Source organism: Polyodon spathula, chromosome 3 (genome assembly GCF_017654505.1).
Source record: "Polyodon spathula isolate WHYD16114869_AA chromosome 3, ASM1765450v1, whole genome shotgun sequence".
Lineage (NCBI taxonomy): Eukaryota > Metazoa > Chordata > Actinopteri > Acipenseriformes > Polyodontidae > Polyodon > Polyodon spathula.
Window position 1 is genome coordinate 97,293,220 of NC_054536.1, and position 24,994 is coordinate 97,318,213.

At 41.7% G+C, this 24,994-nt stretch overlaps 1 protein-coding gene across 2 annotated transcripts in view; it reads right to left on the reverse strand.

Annotated features, from left to right (window-relative positions):
* Positions 1-970: 970 nt before the first annotated feature.
* Positions 971-24,994, reverse strand: part of LOC121313709 (ribosome biogenesis protein bop1-like) — a 72,977-nt gene continuing 48,953 nt past the window's right edge. For both annotated transcript variants that reach the window (XM_041246529.1, XM_041246530.1), the window contains 13 exons: positions 19,988-20,142; positions 19,593-19,710; positions 17,793-17,894; positions 15,778-15,990; positions 14,666-14,827; positions 14,098-14,178; positions 11,755-11,824; positions 6,084-6,216; positions 5,686-5,866; positions 4,509-4,797; positions 4,090-4,174; positions 3,696-3,803; positions 971-2,163 (listed from right to left, as the gene is read on the reverse strand). In XM_041246529.1, coding sequence (XP_041102463.1) covers positions 2,010-2,163; positions 3,696-3,803; positions 4,090-4,174; positions 4,509-4,797; positions 5,686-5,866; positions 6,084-6,216; positions 11,755-11,824; positions 14,098-14,178; positions 14,666-14,827; positions 15,778-15,990; positions 17,793-17,894; positions 19,593-19,710; positions 19,988-20,142 — 1,851 coding nt within the window. In that variant the 3' untranslated portion in view covers positions 971-2,009. The remainder of the gene's footprint in view (positions 2,164-3,695; positions 3,804-4,089; positions 4,175-4,508; positions 4,798-5,685; positions 5,867-6,083; positions 6,217-11,754; positions 11,825-14,097; positions 14,179-14,665; positions 14,828-15,777; positions 15,991-17,792; positions 17,895-19,592; positions 19,711-19,987; positions 20,143-24,994) is intronic.

The following is a 24,994-nucleotide window of genomic DNA, read 5'->3' on the forward strand; positions in this document are numbered from 1 at the left end:
AGTTGTGGGGTAGGATGTGTAGATAAATGAAAAAAAAAAAAAAAACACTCAATTCCAGGCTAAAAAGCAACAAAGGTGAACATTTTGAAAGGGGGTGTAGACTTTCTATAGGCACTGTACATACAAACACACATAACACACACCCCTCTGTATACATTGTAGCCTTTATAATTAGCCCTCCACCCTTTTACAACAGGTAGAATTCTCAGTTTTAAATTAATATGAACGACTGAATTAATCTGACAGAAAATTAAACTGTAGAGGGATGTGGTAAATACACTTCAGAATAAAACTGGAAAAAACTGAAGCCTGTTAAATCCTGCAGTGCAGCTCGACAACGACTTTTCCTGATTAACTGAAATGGCAACTGTTTAACAAACAAGGAACACCACATGAAGCTGAAGGAGGTATATATAGAAGCATGTTCAAACACACACAGCCAAGTAGTGCTCACACATGCAGGGCAATACACACACAGCCAGGGAGAGCTCACACATGCAGGTTATTACACACACAGCCAGGGAGTGCTCACACATGCAGGATTTTACACACACACACATGCAGGGTAATACACACAGAGCCAGTGAGTGCTCACACATGCTGGGTATTACACACACACACACACATGCAGAGTGCTCACACAAGCAGGGCAATACACACAGAACCAGGGAGTGCTCACACATGCAGGTTATTACACACAGCCAGGGAGTGCTCACACATGCAGGGCAATACACACACAGCCAGGGAGTGCTCACACATGCAGGATTTTACACACACACATGCAGGGTAATACAGGTAATACACACAGAGCCAGTGAGTGTTCACACATGCTGGGTATTACACACACACACACACACACCCAGAGCGCTCACACAAGCAGGGCAATACACACAGAGCCAGTGAGTGCTCACATATGCAGGGTATTGCACACACACACACACACACACACACACACACACAGCCAGGGAGTGCTCACACATGCAGGGTATCACACACACACGTAGGGAGTGCTCACACATGCTGGGTAATACACACACAGCCAGGGAGTGCTCACACATGCAGGGAGTGCTCACACATAGCCAGTGAGTGCTCACACATGCAGGGTATTTCACACACACACACGCAGGGACTGCTCACACATGCAGGTAGTACACATACATGCAGGGCAATACACATGCTTTTTTAGCATAATAAGGATAAAACACATTTTCTGCCACTAGTCTTGGGGCACTGCTGGTGTTAACAGATGAATACTGCAGAATGCATCAAGTATATTTCACTGCTAAAACCTTCAAGCACTAATAGTTGCGATGTTGTAGCAGCTGGTAATAAAAACACAAGAACTCGCCTGAAGAAAGTACATGTTATAGTAGCACAACATTTTAGAAAAATCAACACCATCATTTGCATCACTGTTACCAGTTATTTTAATTTGCATACCACCACAAAAAATAAAACAAACAAAAAATAGAAAAGAGCAATAAGGATACGATTTAATAAAACAATGCATCTACATATTTCAAGTTACAGAACATTGGTTTCTCTGGTGGACTATGGTCTTAAATATTTTATCTTTAATCATTTCTTATTAATGAACCATCCATTGAACGGTACATTATTCTTGCATGACACAGGTATTCTACCCCAGAACCCCTGCAAGACGCAGGTATTCTACCGCAGAACCCCTGCAAGACGCAGGTATTCTACCGCAGAACCCCTGCAAGACGCAGGTATTCTACCGCAGAACCCCTGCAAGACGCAGGTATTCTACCGCAGAACCCCTGCAAGACGCAGGTATTCTACCGCAGAACCCCTGCAAGACGCAGGTATTCTACCGCAGAACCCCTGCAAGACGCAGGTATTCTACCGCAGAACCCCTGCAAGACGCAGGTATTCTACCGCAGAACCCCTGCAAGACGCAGGTATTCTACCGCAGAACCCCTGCAAGACGCAGGTATTCTACCGCAGAACCCCTGCAAGACACAGGTATTCTACCCCCACCCCCCCGTTCAGGTGAACAGCCGGATTGTGGAGTCGGCGCCGGAGGAGAACACCCAGGGCTGGGTGGGGTGGAACGCTACGTCCAGGACTCCCAGATCCCTTGTGACCTCATGACCCTTCAGAACCTTCACAGGGACAATCAGAGGGTTCTGCAGCAGGTCACTGCAAACGGGAGACACAAAGAAAGAAAAATAAGTCAGGCCGAGGGGCAAGGCTTTGTTTTATTTTGGGTACAGTCACTTTTCTCCATTAGAACATCACGTGAAAGTTTACAAACGAGGAGGCCATTCGGCCCATCTTGCTCGTTGGTTGTTAGTAGCTTATTGATCCCAGAATCTCATCAAGCAGCTTCTTGAAGGATCCCAAGGTGTCAGCTTCAACAATATTACTGGGGAGTTGGTTTCAGACACCCACAATTCTGTGTGTACAAAATGTGCCTCCTACTTTCTGTTCTGAATGCCCCTTTATGTAATGTCCATTTGTGACCCCTGGTCCTTGTTTTTTTATTTAGGTCGAAAGTCCCCTGGGTCAACATTGTCAATATCTTTTAGAATTCTGAATGCTTGAATCAGATCGCCACACAGTCTTCTTTGTCTTCTTTCTTTAAGACTGAATAGATTCACTTATTTTAGCCTGTCTGCATATGACATGCCTTTTAAATCCTGGAATAATTCTGGTCGCTCTTCTTTGCACTCTTTCTACAGCAGCAATATCCTTTTTGTAGCGAGGTGACCAAAACCGAACACAATATTCTAGATGAGGTCTTACTAATGTATTGTGAAGTTTTAACATTACGTCCCTTGATTTAAATTTTTCAACACTTTTCACAATATATCCGAGCATTTTGTTAGCCTTTTTTTTACAGCTTCCCCACATTGTCTAGATGAAGGCATTTGAGTCAACATAAACTCCTAGGCCTTTTCCTAGATTCCTTCTTCAATTTCAGTATCTCCCATATGATATTTATAATGTACATTTTTATTTCCTGCGTGCAGTGCCTTACACTTTTCTTTATTAAATGTCATTCGCCATGTGTCTGCCCAGTTCTGAATCTTGTCTAGATCATTTTGAATGACCTTTGCTGCTGCAAGTGTTTGACACTCCTCCTATTTTTGTGTCGCCTGCAAATTTAACAAGTTTGCTTACTATACCAGAATCTAAATAATTAATGTAGATTAAGAACAGCAGATGACCTAATACTGATCCCTGTGGTACTCCACTGGTTACCTTGCTCTATTTTGAGGTTTCTCCTCTAGTCAGTACTTTCTGTTTTCTACATGTTAACCACTACCTAATCCATGTACATGTGTTTCCTTGAATCCCTACTGCGTTCAGTTTGAGAATAAATCTTATGCAGGACTTTGTCAAAAGCTTTCTGGAAATCTAAATAAACCATGTCAAATGCTTTGCAATTATCCATTGTCGATGTTGCATCCTCAAAAAAATAATCAAGCAGGTTAGTTAGATGAGATCTCCCTTTCCTAAAACCATGCTGACCGCCTCCAAGGATGCTCTTACCATATAGGTAGTTACCTGGTTTGGTTTTGTCTCCCTTTTTGTGGATTATGTTTGCAATTCTCCAGTATGCCTACAGCACACAGCACCCTTCTGAGTAATGTGCAGCACCTTAGGGAGAGGTTTCTTTCCAATGTAGTGTTTTTAGCAGAATGGACTGGGGGACAGTAGAGACTTACTTGTAGACCATGCCGTGGCAGACGATGACACTGCCATCATCAGAGGCAGAGGCAAACAGAGGGTAGCTCTTGTGGAAAGCGACTCCTCGGAGTGCCTTCTTGTGGTGTCTGAAAGAATCAGAAGAGGTTAGAGTTTTAATTAAATTGATATACGTTTCAGATTTAACATTCCTTTAGTCTGTGCTTTTTGTTGAGTAACACAAAGTCCTGGATGGTGGAAGGGCTGACTGGCCACCCTGTTTGTGTAAAGCCCTTTTTTTTTTTTTTTTTTTTTGTTTAGGAGGGAGGGAGCTTGTACCCCTACAGCTAAAGAGTACCTTTGGGAACCCTAACAGACTAGACTTAACACATTTCAAGCAGAACACTTTATTCCACTTTAGCTGTTCTTACTCACCGGAGGACTTTATAAGGTTTTGTAGAGAGATCCAGATCAAACCAGGTCAGTCTGCTGTCATAGCTCCCACAGATCACATTGTCACCTGAAGAGACAGGACCCACGTTAAACACATGGACACGTACAGTATGTCTATCAGCCTAAAACATTGCTTCATCTACTGTAGCTACTAGTACAAAATGTATATTACAGATGCCTCAATTTCTATATACCCCTAATCATAAATCAAATACGGCTTATGCCATGCCAATTTCAGAACAGTGCTTGTGTGACGACTCCGGAGCGGGATACAAAATGCATGTTTTTATAAACAACTTATTTTATTTTACTTATTTTTTAAATGAAAGAAGTGGCTTAAAAAACTCACCCCCTAAAAACCCCTGACCCTTAAAAACCTCACTGTGTATGACAGGACTCACCTCCAGGGTGGACCGCCATGCTGGAAACCCACTTGCAGTTGGCCAGCAGCTTCTTGGTGAGCTCCTGCTTGATGAGGTTGTAGACGCGAATGTAGCGCTGTGTGGCCACGAAGAAGGCGGGCCGGCTGGGGTGGAAGGCCACGCACTGCACCAGTCCCTTGTTCTTGCGGAAGGGGTTCTGACTGCGGCGCTTGCTCAGCTGGTGGATCAGCACCTGTGTGTTGCCGTTGTCTGGCATAACACTGGCCAGGTAATCCCCCTTCCCGTGCCAGGTCACCTGCTTCACAGACTGAACAGGAGAGATGGAAACAGGCAGCGTCAGGACAGGAGAAACTGGACTAAAGCACAGCGTGGGGGGGAACGGGACTGAGCGCAGCATCAGATCTCAAGTCCAGTGTGGGGGCAACGGGACAGAGCGCAGCGTGGGGGCAACGGGACAGAGCGCAGCAGAGTGGGGGGCAACGGGACAGAGCGCAGCGTGGGGGGAAACGGGACTGAGCGCAGCGTGGGGGGAAACGGGACTGAGCGCAGCGTGGGGGGAAACGGGACTGAGCGCAGCGTGGGGGGAAACGGGACTGAGCGCAGCATCAGATCGAGTCCAGTGTGGGGGAAACGGGACTGAGCGCAGCATCAGATCTCGAGTCCAGTGTGGGGGAAACAGGACTGAGCGCAGCATCAGATCGAGTCCAGTGTGGGGGAAATGGGATTGAGCGCATTTGAATGTTTGACTCCTTTGTTGGAGTACATTATTCAATTTTTTGAATAATAATTTATTACCAAATCACAGTTCACCCCCCAATGTTGTTAACCACTGGTAAAGGACCAAGAAAAATGTGTCCAGATTTTAAATGATTATATTTATTATTTCCAGGAACTCATTTATGATGATATTATTTTTTTAGGGTGCTTGTATTCTGAGAAAACGTAATGCCAAAAAAATAGTTTCTCCAACTACAACTCATGTAGGTGCTGAGTTTGTGGAAGTGCGCTCGCTTTGCTTCTCCAGGGTCAGGAGCACAGGCACAGCCTTCTCACATTCTGCGGCTTCAGTCCTGGCAGGAAAGAAATCCACTGTGGCGTTTGCCGTATTGTCATTGACAGGAGAAAATATGATCGGCTTCACTGGTTCAGCCAGAAAAATAAATTTGTCAGTTTAAAAAAAAAAACAAAAGCATACCTTTGGATGTCTGATGATGAGCCGGAGTCCCTTCTCCGAGGCCTCTGTCTCAGGGACGACCCACTGCACTGCCTGAGTCTTCTCCTCCTCCGGCTCCACATACGAGGAGATGAGCTGCTCTGTGACGCTGGACACCAGGACATCCCCCAGACCAGGGTTCAGCACGACCACAGACTGCTCCCTGCAAAGCGTTACACAACGTCAACCTGCTCGCAGTACAATTCGGCCTAAATTATGTACCTCTTAAATGGCCTATAGCCAAGAGATTGTACATTTTTGGCCTAAAAGCTTGCTATGTCAACACTATTTTCTTTGATTATTATCTTTATTTTTTTTTTTATGAATTAGTAAAATCAGAGATGAATGCACCAGTTCAAATCAATCTCAGTGAAACTTACAGCGAGGCAGCAACGAGAGACAGAGCTGGGTTAGGGTTCCAGGCGATGCTCTTTACAGCTCCTTCCACTTCCACTGTCTTCATACAGCGTGCCGAGCTCACCTCCCAGAAGCGCACGGTGCAGTCGTCAGAGCCTAGGAGGAACACCCAGTGACAATGCACGCTGTAAAAGATTCCTGTTTCTCAGAAAGACATTCTGTTTAAATACTACCACTACCAGTGCCCTGCTATGGGCCTAGTGAAGGGATTTGTCCCCAGGAGCACCAGTGGAAGCACTCTCAAACTACCCAACAGCATTCCATCTCCTGCCTTTTCAGAGACATCTGGCCCACATAGCAACACTTCAGAGCCAGAAGAAACCAATTCAAAATATTTTGTGATAAATGGCAACACTTCAGAAAAAACTACTGCAAAATATTCTTGGAATAGTTTAATGTTAACACCTCCATGAATACAGTACCCTATACCACTGCTTTTAGTGGTACTGATCCCATTACAAGCTACATTTTCACAATGCTTGAAGTTTTTTACCCTACTGCTCAAGTATTGTTAACATAACATTGTTTACCACAGCAAAGGTTTTTTTAAAAAAAAAATATATATATTATATATATATATATATATATATATATATATAATATATAGGGGTTATATATATATATATATATTATATATATATATATATATAGTTAGTTCAGTTAGAACAACCTGTCTGACAACTACAAAATGGATAGGTATAGGGTTCACTATAAAATCTGTTTATGAACCACAAATGGACTACAAAACGGGCTTCCCTGGGAGGATTACTTCATGTAACGAGGTTCAGTTTTTAAAAACGACATGTGCAAAACCTGGGTGTAATAAAATGTTTCAGTGGTATACAAACGTAGGTGCCCCAGCTCCAGGGAGCAAATCAATAAATCCATGATCCCGCTCACACTTGCGATTTAAGGCCGCCTCAGGCCAGCCTCTTCTCATATGTGAACACTCCAAAAAAGAAAAGGCAGCCCAGGGCCGGCCTAGATTCAGGCCACCATTTCGACGTGGCGCAGGGCTGCAATCTGCAATCCAGGACCAGGGCTGGACTTTGCACATATATGAACACAAAGCAGACTGAGGGCCGCCTTTTCGTATCACATGACTAATCTGATTACGTAGCGCAGGGATCCTAGGTATCTGTTTGCTGAGGAATAACAAGAAAAACATTTTCTATGATAGTCAGAGATTTGTTTGTTTTACATTTGGGGAAGGGCAAAAAACATGCAAGGCTTTTTTTTTTTTTGACTGTTTGATAACCAAATCAATACACGTACCATATATAAACATTAACACTGGCAACCTTGCCTTAAATTCACATGAACACACCTGTCTAATAAAATGCTTCCAGTATTCAAGTTCAGTTTACTTCAGTATCCAGAGCTGTTCAAAGATGCCGAAAACAATAACAAATCACCCCTAAAGACTGGATCAACGGGTTTGGCAAGGACAGGTTTCACGTTGATGGTAATGTGTTATTTGGTTCTTCATGCAGAAAGGCTGTAGATTAAACTTGCAGGCACACCATGTAGAACATACGAGAAGGGCTATACAAATTGAATGAAACAAAACCTAAAAACTTGGGATTCTTTTCTGTGCTCAACAACCAGCATTTCACGAGTCTGGCTGGAGAACGCTGCAGCTGTTTTACGATAGCCACCTGCATGACGAAGGCTAATTGAGTTGAACTAACATGAATACTTTGCAACAGAGAACTTGAAGTAACTGAAGTTAAAAATAAAGTTTATATATATAAAAAGTCTGCTGTACACATGGTGCACTAGTATTTGCAGTTAATAATGGCTACACAACGCTGTAACACTACGTGACATACTGCAAGGCAACTATTCCTCGGCGTCCTGCTACAAAGACCCTGATGAAACCTCTCTTTTAAACCTGCCATCATTTCAAAAGCGGAGAGTAATGCAATGGTTATGAATTCTGATACACTGTAGTTCTGGAAGTTACACAGCTATGAATAACACTGTAGCTCTAGAGGGCTTGGCACCCTCCCTCACAGTACAAGTCCCTGTATTTGCAACACGCACCTCATTATGGCATGTCAAAAAGTTGTCTCTGCCTCCCTTTGACAGGGTCACAATGAAAAGGGGTATGGACTGAACACCGACTCTTACATGAATAAGGGCTGCTATACCTGGCTTCTAAACCCTCCATGCCTCAATAAAAAGACGTGGAGTTGTCTTTGTACAGTACTAGTGCTGCAGCGAGGGTGGACTGTATAACTGGCAGACCACAATCTCCAAGTATCAAGTGCTTTCAGAACATATACAGGAAAACAGAACTGCTCAAAGGGTCATGCCCTGTCTGTTGAGCAGAGCTGTGGTAAGGACTTGAGAGAATCGCTATTAGATGAGAGGCAGGCATTTCCAGAGCTAATATCACTAAATATGTGTGTGTCTCGGATTGGTCAAGACCAACACCCTCACGCCCTCCAAAAACCTCATCTCAACAACTCTCAGCCATAACTGTAATGCTTTGGTCCTGGAAAAGTATAAAAATGGTTTTGAAAGAAAAATAAATCACAAAAAACGGAAATTTACGTGCTGTGGTTTTGTGTTGTAAAGCCCCCCCCCCCCCCAGTTTGATTTTCAATTTCATCTTAATATATTTTCATAGCCGCCCACAAACAGGGCTGAACGATTTAATGTGACTGAGCACCATACTGGCCTGGCTTTGATCCAACAAGAGCCTTTAAACACAAACAGTAGCACAGCTTTTCAACTTGGGATCGGCTCATTTGCAGCTGAAGTAAAGATACCTTCTGCGCTTTTAAACTTCCTTTCATGTTACAAATCTTTACAAAACTACACAGGTCCCAGAGAACAAGGGTTTTAATTTTAGCCTCCATTAGTGTAAACAACAAACCTGATTACACTGACCTGTGGGAATCAGGTGCCGCTGAACTCTTACTGTTCTTAAAACTGGACCCTTACTTGAAACCTGATTGAGTACTGTGGTTAATGCAACAGTATTAACTGAGTGCTATTTTCACTGCTTTCTGACTTACATCTCATCCTCTCGCGACCCGTGCGCATTTTCATGGACATTGTTCGATTGGTTTTTACAATCAAATCAACAGAAATCTATGATAAAATTGAAAACATGTACGTTATGAAAACTAATATAAAACTGAATCTAGTCTTTAAAACCTTAAAAGGTATAACCTAGAATTAGTCAAAGGTTTGTTTTCTAGGTTTGGAATGGTTAATTCATAACCCAAACCAGGACTGCTACATCCTTTGAATGTCAATGGTAATGAAGGCAACATCATTACTCAAGACAAAAGTAAAAGAGGAATACAGCTGTCTGTGGGGCACTGTGTAATCTAGCTGCTAACTTTAATGCCAAAAAAATAATAAACACACACACAAAACAGTAGAGAGGAATACAGCTGTCTGTGGGGCACTGTGTAATCTAGCTGCTAACTTTAATACCAAAAAAATAATAAACACACACACACAACAGTAGAGAGGAATACAGCTGTCTGCAGGGGAACAGCAGTACTGTGTAATCTAGCAGTTAAATTTAGTACCCAAAAAAGTAAAAACACACACTTTATAAGGGCATATTTTCATTTTAAAATAAATTCCTATGAGGCTGTCGACAGCCATTTTTACTACATTACTACTACTGTGTGTGTGTGTGTATGTGTATATATAATTCTTTTCTATAACAAGACAAAAGACTGTGACTGTAGTGCTTTTTAATCCAGGGTTTACAGAGTCAAATATTGCAGCTAATGAAAGCCAGTCTCTCCAAAATGTTTTGACATTTGATACAAAAGGTTTAACAAGGTGAAAATTGAATGTTGCTGCCCCTCAGTGCCTGTGTTGCTTGTTGTCTGCACACAATTAATCTGGTTGGTGCTTATCCATGGGAGCTGTGTGGATTGAGTTACTCTTTTGAAAGATTCAAACACACAACTTCCCTGTCAATTTGAACACATTACCTTTTCAATTTTACAAAAATGAAAAAATGAGGATGATGATTGTTCTTTCAGTTTTTCTTTCATTTATTTGCTGTAGGGGATTTATGTAAGGACACCCACCTGATGTGAATATGAACCACATCACTCAGTGTTCTGTATCTGTTTATACCATATATTTCTAAATTAACAACTAACCCCAGTAAGCAGGTTATCCCACTCAACATCTATCCCAAGCTAGACATACCCAAGCTTGTGGTATAAATAAATAAATAAATGCTCAGGACAGCCCATGTTATCCCGCTCAAGTGTTGTATAAATTAGTAAATGCTCAGGACAGCCCATGTTATCCCGCTCAAGTGTTGTATAAATTAGTAAATGCTCAGGAAAGCCCATGTTATCCCGCTCAAGTGTTGTATAAATTAGTAAATGCTCAGGACAGCCCATGTCAAGACACAGCTTTGTTTCTCCTTCACAGGTCAGGAGGTCGAGCCACATGCTTTTCATTATATTTTTAAACAAATCACACGCAGTGTACACATCTATACTATTTCTCTCTGTTGCCGATAATTAGATTGTACTGTGCTTGCCACCCCATATGAATTGCAAAACATACACAGATGGATTTATTAAAAAAAAAAAAAAAAAAAAAAAAATTGCTAATTTGAGAACGATAAGAGATGCACATCAACTTGTGTGACACTGTTATACCTTTAAAAGAAACATAGAACAATGAGTCTGCCCAAAAAGATTGTTGACATACTCATTCCACACAGCTGCCTTCACCTGCTCCCCTGCAGCACACTCTCAGAACGAGCGCACTGCATCTCACACACTGTTTATACTCATTCCACACCGCTGCCTTCACCTGCCCCCCTGAAGCACACTCCCAGAACGAGCGCACTGCATCTCACACACTGTTTATACTCATTCCACACAGCTGCCTTCACCTGCCCCCCTGCAGCACACTCCCAGAACGAGCGCACTGCATCACACACACTGTTTATACTCATTCCACACAGCTGCCTTCACCTGCCCCCCTGCAGCACACTCCCAGAACGAGCGCACTGCGTCACACACACTGTTTATACTCATTCCACACAGCTGCCTTCACCTGCTCCCCTGCAGCACACTCTCAGAACAAGCGCACTGCATCTCACACACTGTTTATTTAACTTTGAAGCCAAACTCAGAAGGGTTATTTTGTAAACCATTTGAACATTTACAACCTGCACTAAGTGTTTTCATATGGTTTCCTGATGTGACTCACTTTAACTGCTAAAGATAGGGTGCCCAAAAAAAAAACAAAAAAACAAAAGAAACCACATTAGGACCAGGTACGAATAACAAACTTTGCAAAACAACCAGGAGCCCTCCAGTCAACCTGCCAATTGAGGGGTGAGAGTTTGGAAAGGAGATATCGCATCCTGTTTTGTAAGAATGTCAGCCAAGACACTTGACCAAAATATCCCCCACCCCCTCAAAAAGAACCACTTGCTTAGAGGAGTCTTCTAGATTTAAAAGCCAGCCTCATTACATCATGGCTCGCACTGTGGGGATGACATAAGCAGGCAGTTAGCTACTGCCTGAATTATGAGAAACCACAAGAAATGATCTATTGAAGCGCCCTATGCTGTTAAATAAAATAGAGTAAAGCCTTCACCAAAAGAGGAGGAACCTAGGAACTTACCCGAGGCCAGCCACTGCCCGCAAGGGGACAGGCTAATGCAGCGCACCAAATTAGTGTGTCCGCGGTAGACCTGGGAGAGAGAAAAAAAAAAATTTATATAAAAAAAAAAGAAGCCATTAATCTTTTATTAATCAATTTAGAAAGAGCCTATTTGAGTGCACACTGAACAGAAGAAACAGATGCAGTTGTCCCAGATTAACAGATTTTAAAACAGGAGTCTTCATGATAATAATAATCTTTATTTTTATATAGCGCCTTTCATAGCAGACCACCATCACAAAGCGCTTTACAAGATATGAGACTTGGGTGTGAGAACTATGCATTAGCTGCAGAGTCACGTACAACAATACCTCACCCAAAAGACAGAGCACAAGGCGGTTAAGTGAGCTGGGCTTTAAACCGGTGAGCCCATTTCTTTAACCACTTGACCAAACAGCCACTGAAACAAGTACATGTGCGGTGCCATCTCCTGTACAGTGCCTCTGTGCCCTCCCACAACACCAAATCATCCATTTTTATTTATTATTTGACTTGCACTAACTGCAGCTTTAAATTTAAACAAAGAGCTGGTATACTGTATATAGACATGAACTTCAAATCTTTTCACAGCTGTCCACTTGGGACTCCTAACTTGAATTTCTAAGTGGAAGCAGCTATTAAGTGACTATATCCAAAACAGATAGAAACATTAGGTTACTATCATAACCCTGGTTCACAGAAATAAGAATGTATCCATTACTTAACGGGTTAACTTTCTTTACCTGAAAATACTGAGACTGAGAAGCTGTCACAGTGACCTGCAACGTCATCACGCCAGTCTGCACACCTAACGTTCCCTTTCAAGTACGAAATATATCCATCAAATAATGTGTAATTATACCCAAGACGTTGCAAAGTGCATTACTTGCAGAATGACCTAAATCTAAGAAGGTGCCACAACAAAGATTATTTATTCATTTATTATTTTAGTAAACAGCAGGAATGAATTCTCTGCAGTTGCTTCCGGTCTCTACATAGATGCTGCCGTTAGCACTCTGGTCCCAAAGCCAGGGTTTTGAGGATCAACGCTGCCGTTCAGGGGCCAGACCCAGAGCTGCAGGCTCGATGGGTTGGGATACCTGTCCCCTGCGCTCAGCTGAGCAGGTCACGAAGTTCAGACAGACAGTCTCCACGCTGGCCACTCAGGAGCTGCAACAGAGCTGAAAACCAGAGTCTCCTGGGCCAGTAAGGAGCTGCTAATAGCACCCTGGCCAGGCCTGACTTTCTCTAGACACAGCGGGAGCATGCAGAGCAGTGGGAAGGTATACAAAAGCTGCCTTGGGCATGTATTACTAGTGGGTCCCCAGCTCCAGTTATGAAGAATTAACGGGGACAATGCCAAATGAGGCTTGTACTTGAAAGGGAAATACTGACATTACTGAAATGATTAGAAAAGACATCTCAGCTGATCCTGTGCCCATGCAGATTCATACAAGAGTTAACAGTCATTAAGCAGAGGATAATTTAAATTAAACCAGCTACAACATAAGCAGTATAGGACTCACTGCCCATTCTGCTAGGAATCCTCATCCCATAGCTAGCGTGATCCTCTTGGAATCTATACAACCAGCGCAGAATTACTCCCCACAGCCGATCACGGACCTTTAACATTCACAAAGCAGACTGGAGCTCGACTCAGACAGTGCAGCTTCCTTTAAATCAGCCGGGGATCCTGATTCACTCACCGCAGGGACAGCAGGTCACTATAATCATTTATAACAGAGGTGCGGTCTGGTTCAGGTGCATGATCACCAGTACATACTCTTACCAGTGACTGCGTGGCGGAGAATGCTGAAGATCTTTTGGTTTTGGCGAGTAGCTGTATATATTCTTACCAGTGACTGCGTGGCGAAGAATGCTGAAGATCTTTTGGTTTCGGCGAGTAGCTGTATATATTCTTACCAGTGACTGCGTGGCGGAGAATGCTGAAGATCTTTTGGTTTCGGCGAGTAGCTGTATATATTCTTACCAGTGACTGCGTGGCGGAGAATGCTGAAGATCTTTTGGTTTCGGCGAGTAGCTGTATATATTCTTACCAGTGACTGCGTGGCGGAGAATGCTGAAGATCTTTTGGTTTCGGCGAGTAGCTGTATATATTCTTACCAGTGACTGAGTGGTGGAGAATGCTGAAGATCTTTTGGTTTTGGCGAGTAGATGTATATATTCTTACCAGTGACTGCGTGGCGGAGAATGCTGAAGATCTTTTGGTTTCGGCGAGTAGCTGTATATATTCTTACCAGTGACTGAGTGGTGGAGAATGCTGAAGATCTTTTGGTTTTGGCGAGTAGATGTATATATTCTTACCAGTGACTGCGTGGTGGGGAACGGCTGAAGATCTTTTGGTTTTGGCAGTTTTGGGATCAGATCCTCTGGATCTACATTTACCTAAATTAAAAAAAAAAAAAGGGGAGATGAGAAAAAACCCTGAAAACTATACAAGCAAATGATGACACATCGTTGTTGAAGTGGACACCCTGGGATCCTTCAAGAAGCTGCTTGTTGAGATTCTGGGATCAATAAGCTACCAACAACCAAAACAAGCAAGATGGGCAAAATGGCCTCCTCTTGTTTGTAAACTTTGTGTTCTTAACATCAATCAGTACTCTCTGCATCAAAGCAACGTCCAGCAGGGACAAATCCAGGAACCCTTTTCAAATGGTTGTTTGTCAGCAACACCCTCCCAACCTCCCGTTACCTAGTGTAAAACGTTGAATTACACACACACATATATATTAAACAAGACATTTTGGATGACGTAAGGAATTTTCAAATAGTTTTTGTGCTGGTACCACTCTTGCATAAAGCACCTGAATTGTAGCAGGCAATTAATTAGCGAACCCCCTGCTCCGATCTCCTCGTCAGCTTCACTTACCCTCATCTTGCGCTGCCGGGGGCAGAGGTAGAGGTCCAGGCAGCGCTCGAATCTCTCATGGATGAAGCGCTGGAACGCAGGCACGGCGCGCAGGCAGGAGAACTTCTGCGGGATGAAGTTCAGCTTCCTCTCCTCGGCCTCCTGCTGCTCCCATGCCAGTTTCTGAGGGTCAAAGATTACAAGTGCCTCAGAGATGGGGCAGAGCTTGGAATGAATGCAGGCTCAGCAGGAGGACTCCCTCTTCCATATGAACGTGTTCGAATTTCCTACTTCTAGCCTGTAGTTACTTTAGTTATGGGCATTATTAACCTGTGTTAGACTCACTATGAGGCCACGCTAAACATGTGATCAGCTATGTAGTACAATCCTTCAAGAGCAGCTGGATATTTGCGAGTTTCAGAAACACATGAATGTAATGTCACACAAATCAGAGCCTCTGCAATTAAGGAAAGCAAGCAAGGAATCCCCTGTGATACCTGTAGTCACAAGTTTGATTGAAAGAGGCCAGAGATATGCAGATTTACAGCAGCTTTTCTTTTCTGTCGTATATAAAAAGGCAGCTGATATTAAGTGAGTTACACTACAGAACTGGATCTCTGTAAACTACCAGCTCTGAACATGAATAGGAAGTGGTGCCCTCACAAAAGCACAATGCGGAGTCCTGATACACAGGAACGGTTCTCACAATGTGGAGTCCCGATAGACAGGAAGGAAGGGTTCTCTCAATGTGGGGTGCTGATAGACACAGGAAGGGTTCTCTCAATGTGGGGTGCTAATAGACAGGAAGGAAGGGTTCTCTCAATGTGGAGTGCTGACAGACACAGAGAGGAAGGGTTCTCACAACGTGGAGACCTGATACACAGGAAGGGTTCTCTCAATGTGGAGTGCTGACAGACACAGGCAGGAAGGGTTCTCACAACGTGGAGACCTGATACACAGGAAGGGTTCTCTCAATGTGGAGTGCTAATAGACAGGAAGGAAGGGTTCTCTCAATGTGGAGTGCTGACAGACACAGGAAGGAAGGGTTCTCACAACGTGGAGACCTGATACACAGGAAGTTTTCTCACAATGTGAAGTCCTGACAGACAGGAAGGAAGGATTGATTCTCTTACTTCCTCCTCAGTAAGAAGGTATTCCGGGGGAGGATTGTAGGACTCCTCGTGTCCCGGCAGCTTCAGCTTCGGGGCTGGAACATGCATCTTGTGTCTTCCCAGTATAGAATTGGGGTCCTCCTTCGCCCAGAGATCGTAGTACTGTGGCATGCTGTCCTTGGGCTTGCGAGGCTTGATCCAGCCCATCTTTATTGCATGGACCAGTCTGGAGACCTAGAGACAGATATATATTTAAAAAACACACAGCAGCTGAGTTTCTACACATGGGAGCTTTCAAAAATAAAAAATAAAAATGATCAGATATGTCTTTAAAACGTTATTGTGAGCTTTACAGAAGTTCGATTTATAAATGTCTTGTTTTATTAAAGCTAAAAAGCTAAATAATATAATATATGATTATATATATATATATATATATATATATAATTATTTTTTTTTGAAGAATGCTTGATCTATCCGTGTTCCCATTATGCTCAGTACTGACGGGAGAAGCCCCAACCCCCCCCCCCCCCCCCCCCCCTGCAATTTGGTTCATTAAACTCGCTCTCATTTCTTTAAGCTTTAAGTTTCAATCCCTCATTAAAATGGAGCATTTCACCTCTGTTTCCACTTTTCAAAGTCTGTGCGAATGGTTCCATCTAATACTACACACATGGGAGCAGTTATGAGAAATTGCTTGAAAACATGAACACTACACATCATTGGAGGCTTATTTATGGTGGCTTTAAATAATTCCATCCAGCCAACCACCTTGAACCATCCCGGTCTAAGAATTGCTGTATTAAACTGGGCTTGGTGGTTAGTTGTTGCAGTTGCTTTGGGAGTTGTAGAAGGTGGGTGTATTGAAAAGACGAGGATAGTAAATTCATACTGAAATACTGATTTGTTCAACTCGCAATATTTAACATCATCCCAAAAGTCAGTTCAGTAAATGCGTGTTCAATTTCAAGCAAATCATATTTAACCCTCTGCGGTCCTACGCCGGACCAGGTCTGACAATACAATTTTCCCTTTCCTGTCCAACATCATCAAAAAGACGTAAAGCACAGGTCTCTAGTTGTTTTTTCTCCAGAAAAAGCAGAGAAAACCTTTCAATGGCCAAGTGAGACCGATAAGAGCCGAAAAAAAAGGGGGCGTATCTCATAGCTCCATCCACTACAGAGATAACACGGACATAAACAAAGGAGACAGCTGCTTCTGCATCCAGCGCTCAAAGAATCACACATTTGCAGAGCTTTTTTGAGATGTTAGAGTAATAAAATAATGACTTGGATTGCATTACTGAGGAGTTTGGTGATAAAACGAGTGATCAGGAGAGAATTGCAGTATGCACGTCTACAAAGAGGTATGTGAAAAATACAACGAACAAGGGGTGGGGCTTGGCTGTAGATACAGTACTGAGCGTCCTTTTGTGATTCAATCCCTTTTAAACCTGTTTTACTCTGTGAAAAATATATATTTTAAAACAACGCGTGCAAAATAAACAGTGTGTGTGAAAATAAATTGGACCTGACGTGCCTGACAAGAGCTGAATAATGGACTGCAAAGGGTTAAGCCACTAAAATGCTGAATGTAAAGTTTGTCAGCAGTTTCAGCTCGATTGGCTTACTGGTGTAGTATGGAGTGTATGTATTTTCTTAAGTGATTATAAATGTTGTGTCAAGTTCCCTCAAATGTCATTTTTACATTTCTGTCCATCTGTACAGTCATGACACGTCATCAGGATTCCTTTGCGAGTAAATTAAATAAAATGCTGATTGATGGAATGTCGACATTGAGGGCGCTCATTATGAGACACCAAGAGAGCAGCAATGCTCCTGAGCAAAGAATCTCACCTTCTCGAATCTCCCAGTGAGCATCAGCTCTGTGAAGAACCTCACCTTCTCAAATCACCCAGGGAGCATCAGCTCTGTGAAGAACCTCACCTTCTCAAATCTCCCAGTGAGCATCAGCTCTGTAAAGAATCTCACCTTCTCAAATCACCCAGGGAACATCAGCTCTGTAAAGAACCTCACCTTCTCCTTCTCAATCAGCGAGGGGATGAAGCTGCGCTTGTGCTCTGGACGGTTGGTCACTGGGTGGATCATGGTCTCATGAGAGAAGAAATCGATAGAAGGCTGCAATAGAAGTTCGAAAAAAAAAATTGAAGAATGAAGATGGGACACCCCTACTGTAGCACCTACCTATCTGTGAAGCATGCCAACCCACACTATTGTAATTCAAAAAGAAGTCAAAACTAATGTTTAGTGGTATGACAGAGAGATATCCAAAGGGAGCACTGCAGCATGTATCACTGCACTGTGGAAGAGGGAGCTGCAGCATGCATCACTGCACTGTGGAAGAGGGAGCTGCAGCATGCATCACTGCACTGTGGAAGAGGGAGCTGCAGCATGCATCACTGCACTGTGGAAGAGGGAGCTGCAGCATGCATCACTGCACTGTGGAAGAGGGAGCTGCAGCATGCATCACTGCACTGTGGAAGAGGGAGCTGCAGCATGCATCACTGCACTGTGGAAGAGGGAGCTGCAACATGCATCACTGCACTGTGGAAGAGGGAGCTGCAGCATGCATCACTGCATTGTGGAAGACACACTGCGTGCAAACACAGGTTCATCTGGCCTGGGCATGAACTATTACAAGTTTATATTCAGGTACCACAAGGCCAAAGTGTAGATGTGTAGAGAACCCTTACCTTTGAGCCCCTGCCACTCCCAACTTTATATTTAAAAAAAAAAAAAAGCATAAAAAGAAAACGGCAAGAAAAAGGTTCCTTAAGATAGAAATTAGAAAAATCTTGGGTGTCACAAAACTTTAAAAAGTGCAGAGTATTATTATTATTATTATTATTATTAACACTATTTAGCAAAATCGCTGCTGTTTGTTCCATAAGAAAATAATGAACAGTTGTAACTACTCATTAAGTAAGGTTTTCTCTGTGTTTTGTATTTCTTTTAATTTTAATAGTCTCATATTAAAAATTTACAATCTGTTCATTTTCAGTTTGTTGAGACCGCAGTCCTTTGAAGTCAGAATGACAGAATTCAGCCCAGTAAAATGCATGACCCCATTACGGACTTTTATATGTGGAAATAAATCACATCATTACCAGGTCTTTCAGGATTTTCCCCAAACAGGAATTACTTTAAATCAAACATAACTAACAATAAAACGACACGTCCCATGCCTAATTAAAAATAGCACAAATGTACATAGAAGTCTTAACTATCCACCCATCAAGTGCCATGGTCCTCATTTGGCTACTTTGCATTTTAACTGCCACCTGCCTCTTCTCTTCTTTCTCTAAATGCTGTTATGATAACTTACTCTAATTTTTTTTAACTGCTAATTCTGCAAAAACAGCCCGAATATACATCGCAATATAAAATAAGAAACTGAAGCCTAAAAATGTTTAATTTTTTGGTCCCCCCCCCCACCCCCCGGGAAGTATACGTTAAATAACGTGATTCGTTGATTCGTACAATTAAACATGGTTATGGGACACTAACTTTATTTTATTTTTTTTAGAAATAGCAGCTTTTCATGAACTCCAAAATCATTCATTGGGATTAGATCAGAACTGACATCGCTACATCACAGTATGGGTTAAAAACAATATCCAAATAAAGTTTTCATTAATCACGCTGCAAAAAATAAAAAATAAATGTTTCAGAACAAATGACTGACTAATTAACCAACGATTGATAATCCTGAAAGACTGTGCTAAGCAGAAACACTTTTTTCCATGGCTTTTTATCCAATAAAGTAATTTCTGATATGCGAGCTGGAACTCTATTTTATTCTTATTTATTTATTACCTCATACTGGTTGAAGCCAACATCTCCGAACTGTCCCTTCTGGAGACGATGCACAAGGTCGATCTGCTCGTCAGTCAGTCTGATATCAGAGCCCGTCATCTTATCATGAACCGTGCGCCTGTGGAAGCAAGTCAGAGACCAGCAAACACGCTCTATTCAGTGTGTGTGTGTGACCAAATGTTACACTTTTCAGTAAAAGTTTACAAAAAGATACTCAATATAACCAATGCAATAGTTTCAATGTGTCATACAAAAACTATATACTGTGGGTACTTGTGCAAGACTGGAACCAGTTAACTGATCTGCTTTCTCTAATTGTGTAACAGACATAAAGTGAACGTAAAACAAACAAGTTATTTCAAGCTTCTTTCCTGAACCCTGTGTGAATAACGTACCAGTAATCAGGGTTGTCCATCTTCTCCAGAAACTCATCCAGTTCATCCTTATTTCTAATCGGCTTGAAGATCTTCTTTCCATCCAGGTCGTATCCAATGTGAGGGTAATCCTTGTACCACTCCATAGGGATATTACCAACGGTGTTACGGATATCCTGAAGACAGAGACATGGAGGAGAAGGTTAACACTGTTCCTGCTGCAATTGTATTACCCCTGGGCAGTCCCTCTGCATGTAGAAGCAGTTAAGAAGCATTGGTGGCTGACAGCAAGAACATCGCTAGTGAAAATAAAAACAAAATCAAGACAAACATTGTCTGATTCATTCTAGAATTTACCAATTACTTCTGATGTTCTTGCGCACAGTCATTGATAACATCTCCCCTCACACTGATGCTTAGAATACAGAAATGATTTATTTCAGGACTTTAGGGACAAGCCCTTCAGCTGTGTAGAAAGAAAAGTAAACACAGTGCAGCAAACATGAATTCTGCTTTGTTCTAGTGGGATTTTAAATCTCTCTACATACACACTTACCACATGCATGCTCTGAATGACAAACCCATACATTAAACTAATAAACAATCAAGCCGCAACACTCAGACAAGGCGACAGCCACATCAACAGCTAAATAAACTATCCCTGCAGTCAGCTCTTCCCCTTTTTATACCTGCAAATGATCTCAATAAAACTTCTCCCAGCATGTCCAATTAGAGACCCACTGTCCACTCTGAACGCTGACACACAAACTTTAAAATAAACCCCCCCACCCCCCCCCCCCCCCCGCCCGCAAGGCCCAGCATGTGAACTTACAAAACACAACGGAAGACCCACTGTCCCCTGAACGCTGACAACACACCACCCAGGGGACTGCCTTTCTGTTTTTCAAAAACTTGGCTTTTAATTTCAAATGAGACACTGCTTATTTACTAACCACTTGGTAAGATAAGTGTTCAGCAGTCACAAGAGGTATCACTGCCATGTAAGTATAGTGTATAAACAAACTTTTGTTAATAACCCATTTAATATATTATATTTAAATATATATTAATATATAATATATATATATATATATATATATATATATATATATATATATATATATATATATATATATATTATATATTATATATCTATCCCCAACATTTGCTACAAAGGGTTGTAAACGATGTTTTACATTACGTTTGTCAAAAAAAAAAAAAACGGGGAGTTACTGTTATGTAAAAAGGTTGCTTTGACATTTCTGTGGTTCCAGGACCCCAGAGCTCCATACGGCCTCCCTTTCTCCACTGCTCTCCTGGCAATGCAAACTGATCCGTCTCGCTGCTATAAAAATCAGACAGGTAGGGCAGGGGACGACCTTGAATGAAATCATCTACGCTAATTTGAAATTTCCTGTCTGGAAACCCAAACCCCTGTAAAATATATCAGAGCTAAAGCTCACTGCGAAATTCATTCCAGAAGATATACAACAAACCCTGCCTACAATCAATGCAGTCCTGTACAGCAGCAGAACTATAATTAGGACTCTTTAAAATGGTTCAAGTGAGAGTTTAAGGGAAAAAAAAAAGTTCTAACACTTGTACATTTTGTAAAATTAAAATTAAAATTTGTAAAACAAAAAATAAATTAATAAATAAAATGGGTGAAATTTTATGAAAACTTAAATGTTGAGAGGTTTTGCCCTAGATTAGCTAGAAAATGTCATCCTTCTGCTACCCACAGCAAAACAGCAGTAGAACAAAATAAATAAACCTCTCCAAAAATGCCTTCCGAAATGTATGATAAATCGTAAAAAACTGATAGGTACAGTGTTTGGAAGAAAGACTTAAATTAGGAGTAGACTTGCAAAGTGTTTTTTTCTTCTTTGTAAAAGTAAAGTTTTACGAGAGGGTGCTGGTGGAAGGGCTCTCCTGGGAACTACCCCCTCCCCTCTCCCTTTCCAGCTGTTGCTTTACAAGGGCACCACTTCAAACAGACCAGGCCGCGACTCGAGCCTGTCTCGCATTTCTCACAGATTTCTGTGGCCAGTGTAAAACATGCCCCACATTTCACAAGTGATGGCTTATTTAAAAGAGATTTCAGGGCTGGCTAAATCCTCTGAGGCCTCCAGTACTGTGAAGCAACACTCGCCTGTACCACCACAAAGCAACAAAAGGGAACACTGTGGTACTGAAACCATCACTTCAGAGGGGAACCAGGCAAACACAAGGCAACTACAGGGAAACACTGCGGCACTGAAACAATCACTTCAGGAGGGGGAAAACAATGCTGTACCTTTAACTTTAAAAAATAATTATAGAGCAAAAATCTACTTGCCCCCTGCCCGTCACACAAAACACACATAAAGTAGAATATAAAACTTGTAGGATTTTGGTTTTATTTAAGAACATAAGAAAGTTTACAAACGAGAGGAGGCCATTTGGCCTATCTTCATCGTTTGGTTGTTAATAGCTAATTGATCCCAGAATCTCATCAAGCAGCTTCTTGAAGGATCCCAGGGTGTCAGCTTCAACAACATTACTGGGGAGTTGATTCCAGACCCTCACAATTCTCTGTGTAAAAAAGTGCCTCCTATTTTCTGTTCTGAATGCCCCTTTGTCTAATCTCCATTTGTGACCCCTGGTCCTTGTTTCTTTTTTCAGGTCAAAAAAGTCCCTTGGGTCGACACTGTCAATACCTTTTAGAATTTTGAATGCTTGAATTAAGTCGCCGCGTAGTCTTCTTTGTTCAAGACTGAACAGATTCAATTCTTTTGACATGCCTTTTAAACCCAGAATAATTCTGGTCGCTTGCACTCTTTCTAGAGCAGCAATATCTTTTTTTATAGTGAGGTGACCAGAACTGAACACAATATTCTAGATGAGGTCTTACTAATGCATTGTATAGTTTTAACATTACTTCCCTTGATTTAAATTCAACACTTTTCACAATGTATCCGAGCATCTTGTTGGCCTTTTTTTACAGCTTCCCCACATTATCTAGATGAAGACATTTCTAAGTCAACAAAAACTCCTTTTTCATAGATTCCTTCTCCAATTTCAGTATCTCCCATATGATATTTATAATGCACATTTTTATTTCCTGCGTGCAGTACACTTTTCTCTATCAAATGTCATTTGTCATGTGTCTGCCCAGTTCTGAATCTTGTCTAGATCATTTTGAATGACCTTTGCTGCTGCAACAGTGTTTGCCACTCCTCCTATTTTTGTGTCGTCTGCAAATTTAACAAGTTTGCACTATACCAGAATCTAAATCATTAATGTAGATTAGGAATAGCAGAGGACCTAATACTGATCCCTGTGGCACTCCACTGGTTACCACACTCCATTCTGAAGTTTCTCCTCTGATCAGTACTTTCTGTTTTCTACATATTAACCACTCCCTAATCCATATACATGTGTTTCCTTGAATCCCTACTGCGTTCAGTTTGAGAATTAATCTTTTGTGCTGGCCTTTGTCAAAAGCTTTCTGGAAATCTAAATAAACCATGTCATATGCTTTGCAATTATCTATTATAACAGTGAATATAATCAATCAATCAATCAGTGATTAACAGGGGCGGATCTAGCCTTGTAGCGTGACTGGTTCAATAAATTCAGCAAGACTGTGGCCGTGTGTGTCACCCATGTGCGTGTTACGTGTTGATGTTGGTGTATAGGTATTGGTGCATGGGATACAAATAGGTCTGTGTAGCGCGAGTGATTTAAAATATAGAATTGTATTTAGGCACAGGGATTGCACAATCACTCCACGTGCAGGTTAAACTGGGTATTAACATGGCAGCACGAGGAGCACAATTAGTTCATGTGCAGATGCACCAAGACTCCACTTGAATGAGTTAGCAATCGAGTCGAGTCTCTGTACAGCTGCATAAAAGAGGCACTTTTCACTCACTCTGGGTTTGTGAGTGGAGAGGAAAGTAATTGCAAATGAAAGAGAAAAGAAAAACAACACTTGCTACAACGTGCTGGAAGTACCAGCAAGGTACTGGTTTGTCTGTATTTATTTTGAGTGTTTTGTTTCGTTTAAACCTTCTAGTTAACAATAAGCTGACGCCAGCAGACGCATTCACCATTCCACAGCAGTGCTGGGTGTTTCTTCCAGGTCTGACATCACCTCTCAAGCCACCCTGTCACAAAGACACACAAAAGGTTCCCTGTGACCCCACCTCAACAAACGTAGAACAAACTAAGTGCAGTTTGGAACACATCTGCTAGTGAATGAAGTAACATACTAAGAGTACATCTATAATAAGCAATACTTGGGAGTTATACAGATCTAAAATTAGCTTCTGCTTGTTTTTTCCACTCTTTCTCTATAAGATGAATTCAACTCCTGATGTACAGGTGTTTCAGTTTGTTGTATCAGATATACAAAAGCATTGCCAACTATTAGATGCTTTGTGCAAGTCTGATTTTTCTTGACATTCTTTCAATTTGTAACTGTAGAACCCAATGTTTTTATGGTTTGCAGCTAGTCTGCAGTGCTGTGCATTTTTTACTGTTTTTCTACCAAAAAGCACGCAATATTTACAGTAGGCTCCATCAAATTCTGCAAAGACAAAATGTTTTTTCTTTTGTTTAGTTCTATTATATACTTTTTACACTACAGCAGCTATCTGTCCTCATCTAGTCCCATGATGCTAACTGGAACACTACTGCAGCAGGGAAATTCTGGCTTCACACCCGGATTTGTTTTTTGGGAGAACAACATTCTTTCCCTTCACTACTCTCACACACATACAAACACACTGCCATGAGATTTACAGTATTTTATTGTATAATAAAATATTGTACAGATAATCTCACATAAAGCATTTAATTTCTATCATTGCATTAAACATTTGTCAATCATGTTTTAACTGTTTCACGAAATCAATGGATTGTGCATGTCCAGTAAATAACTAATATTGCTTCTGTACAAATCTAGTAAATAAATAAATAAATACTAAAGTGTTTAAACCTAAAAAAAACATGTAAATGTGATAAAATGGCAAACTAGGTTAG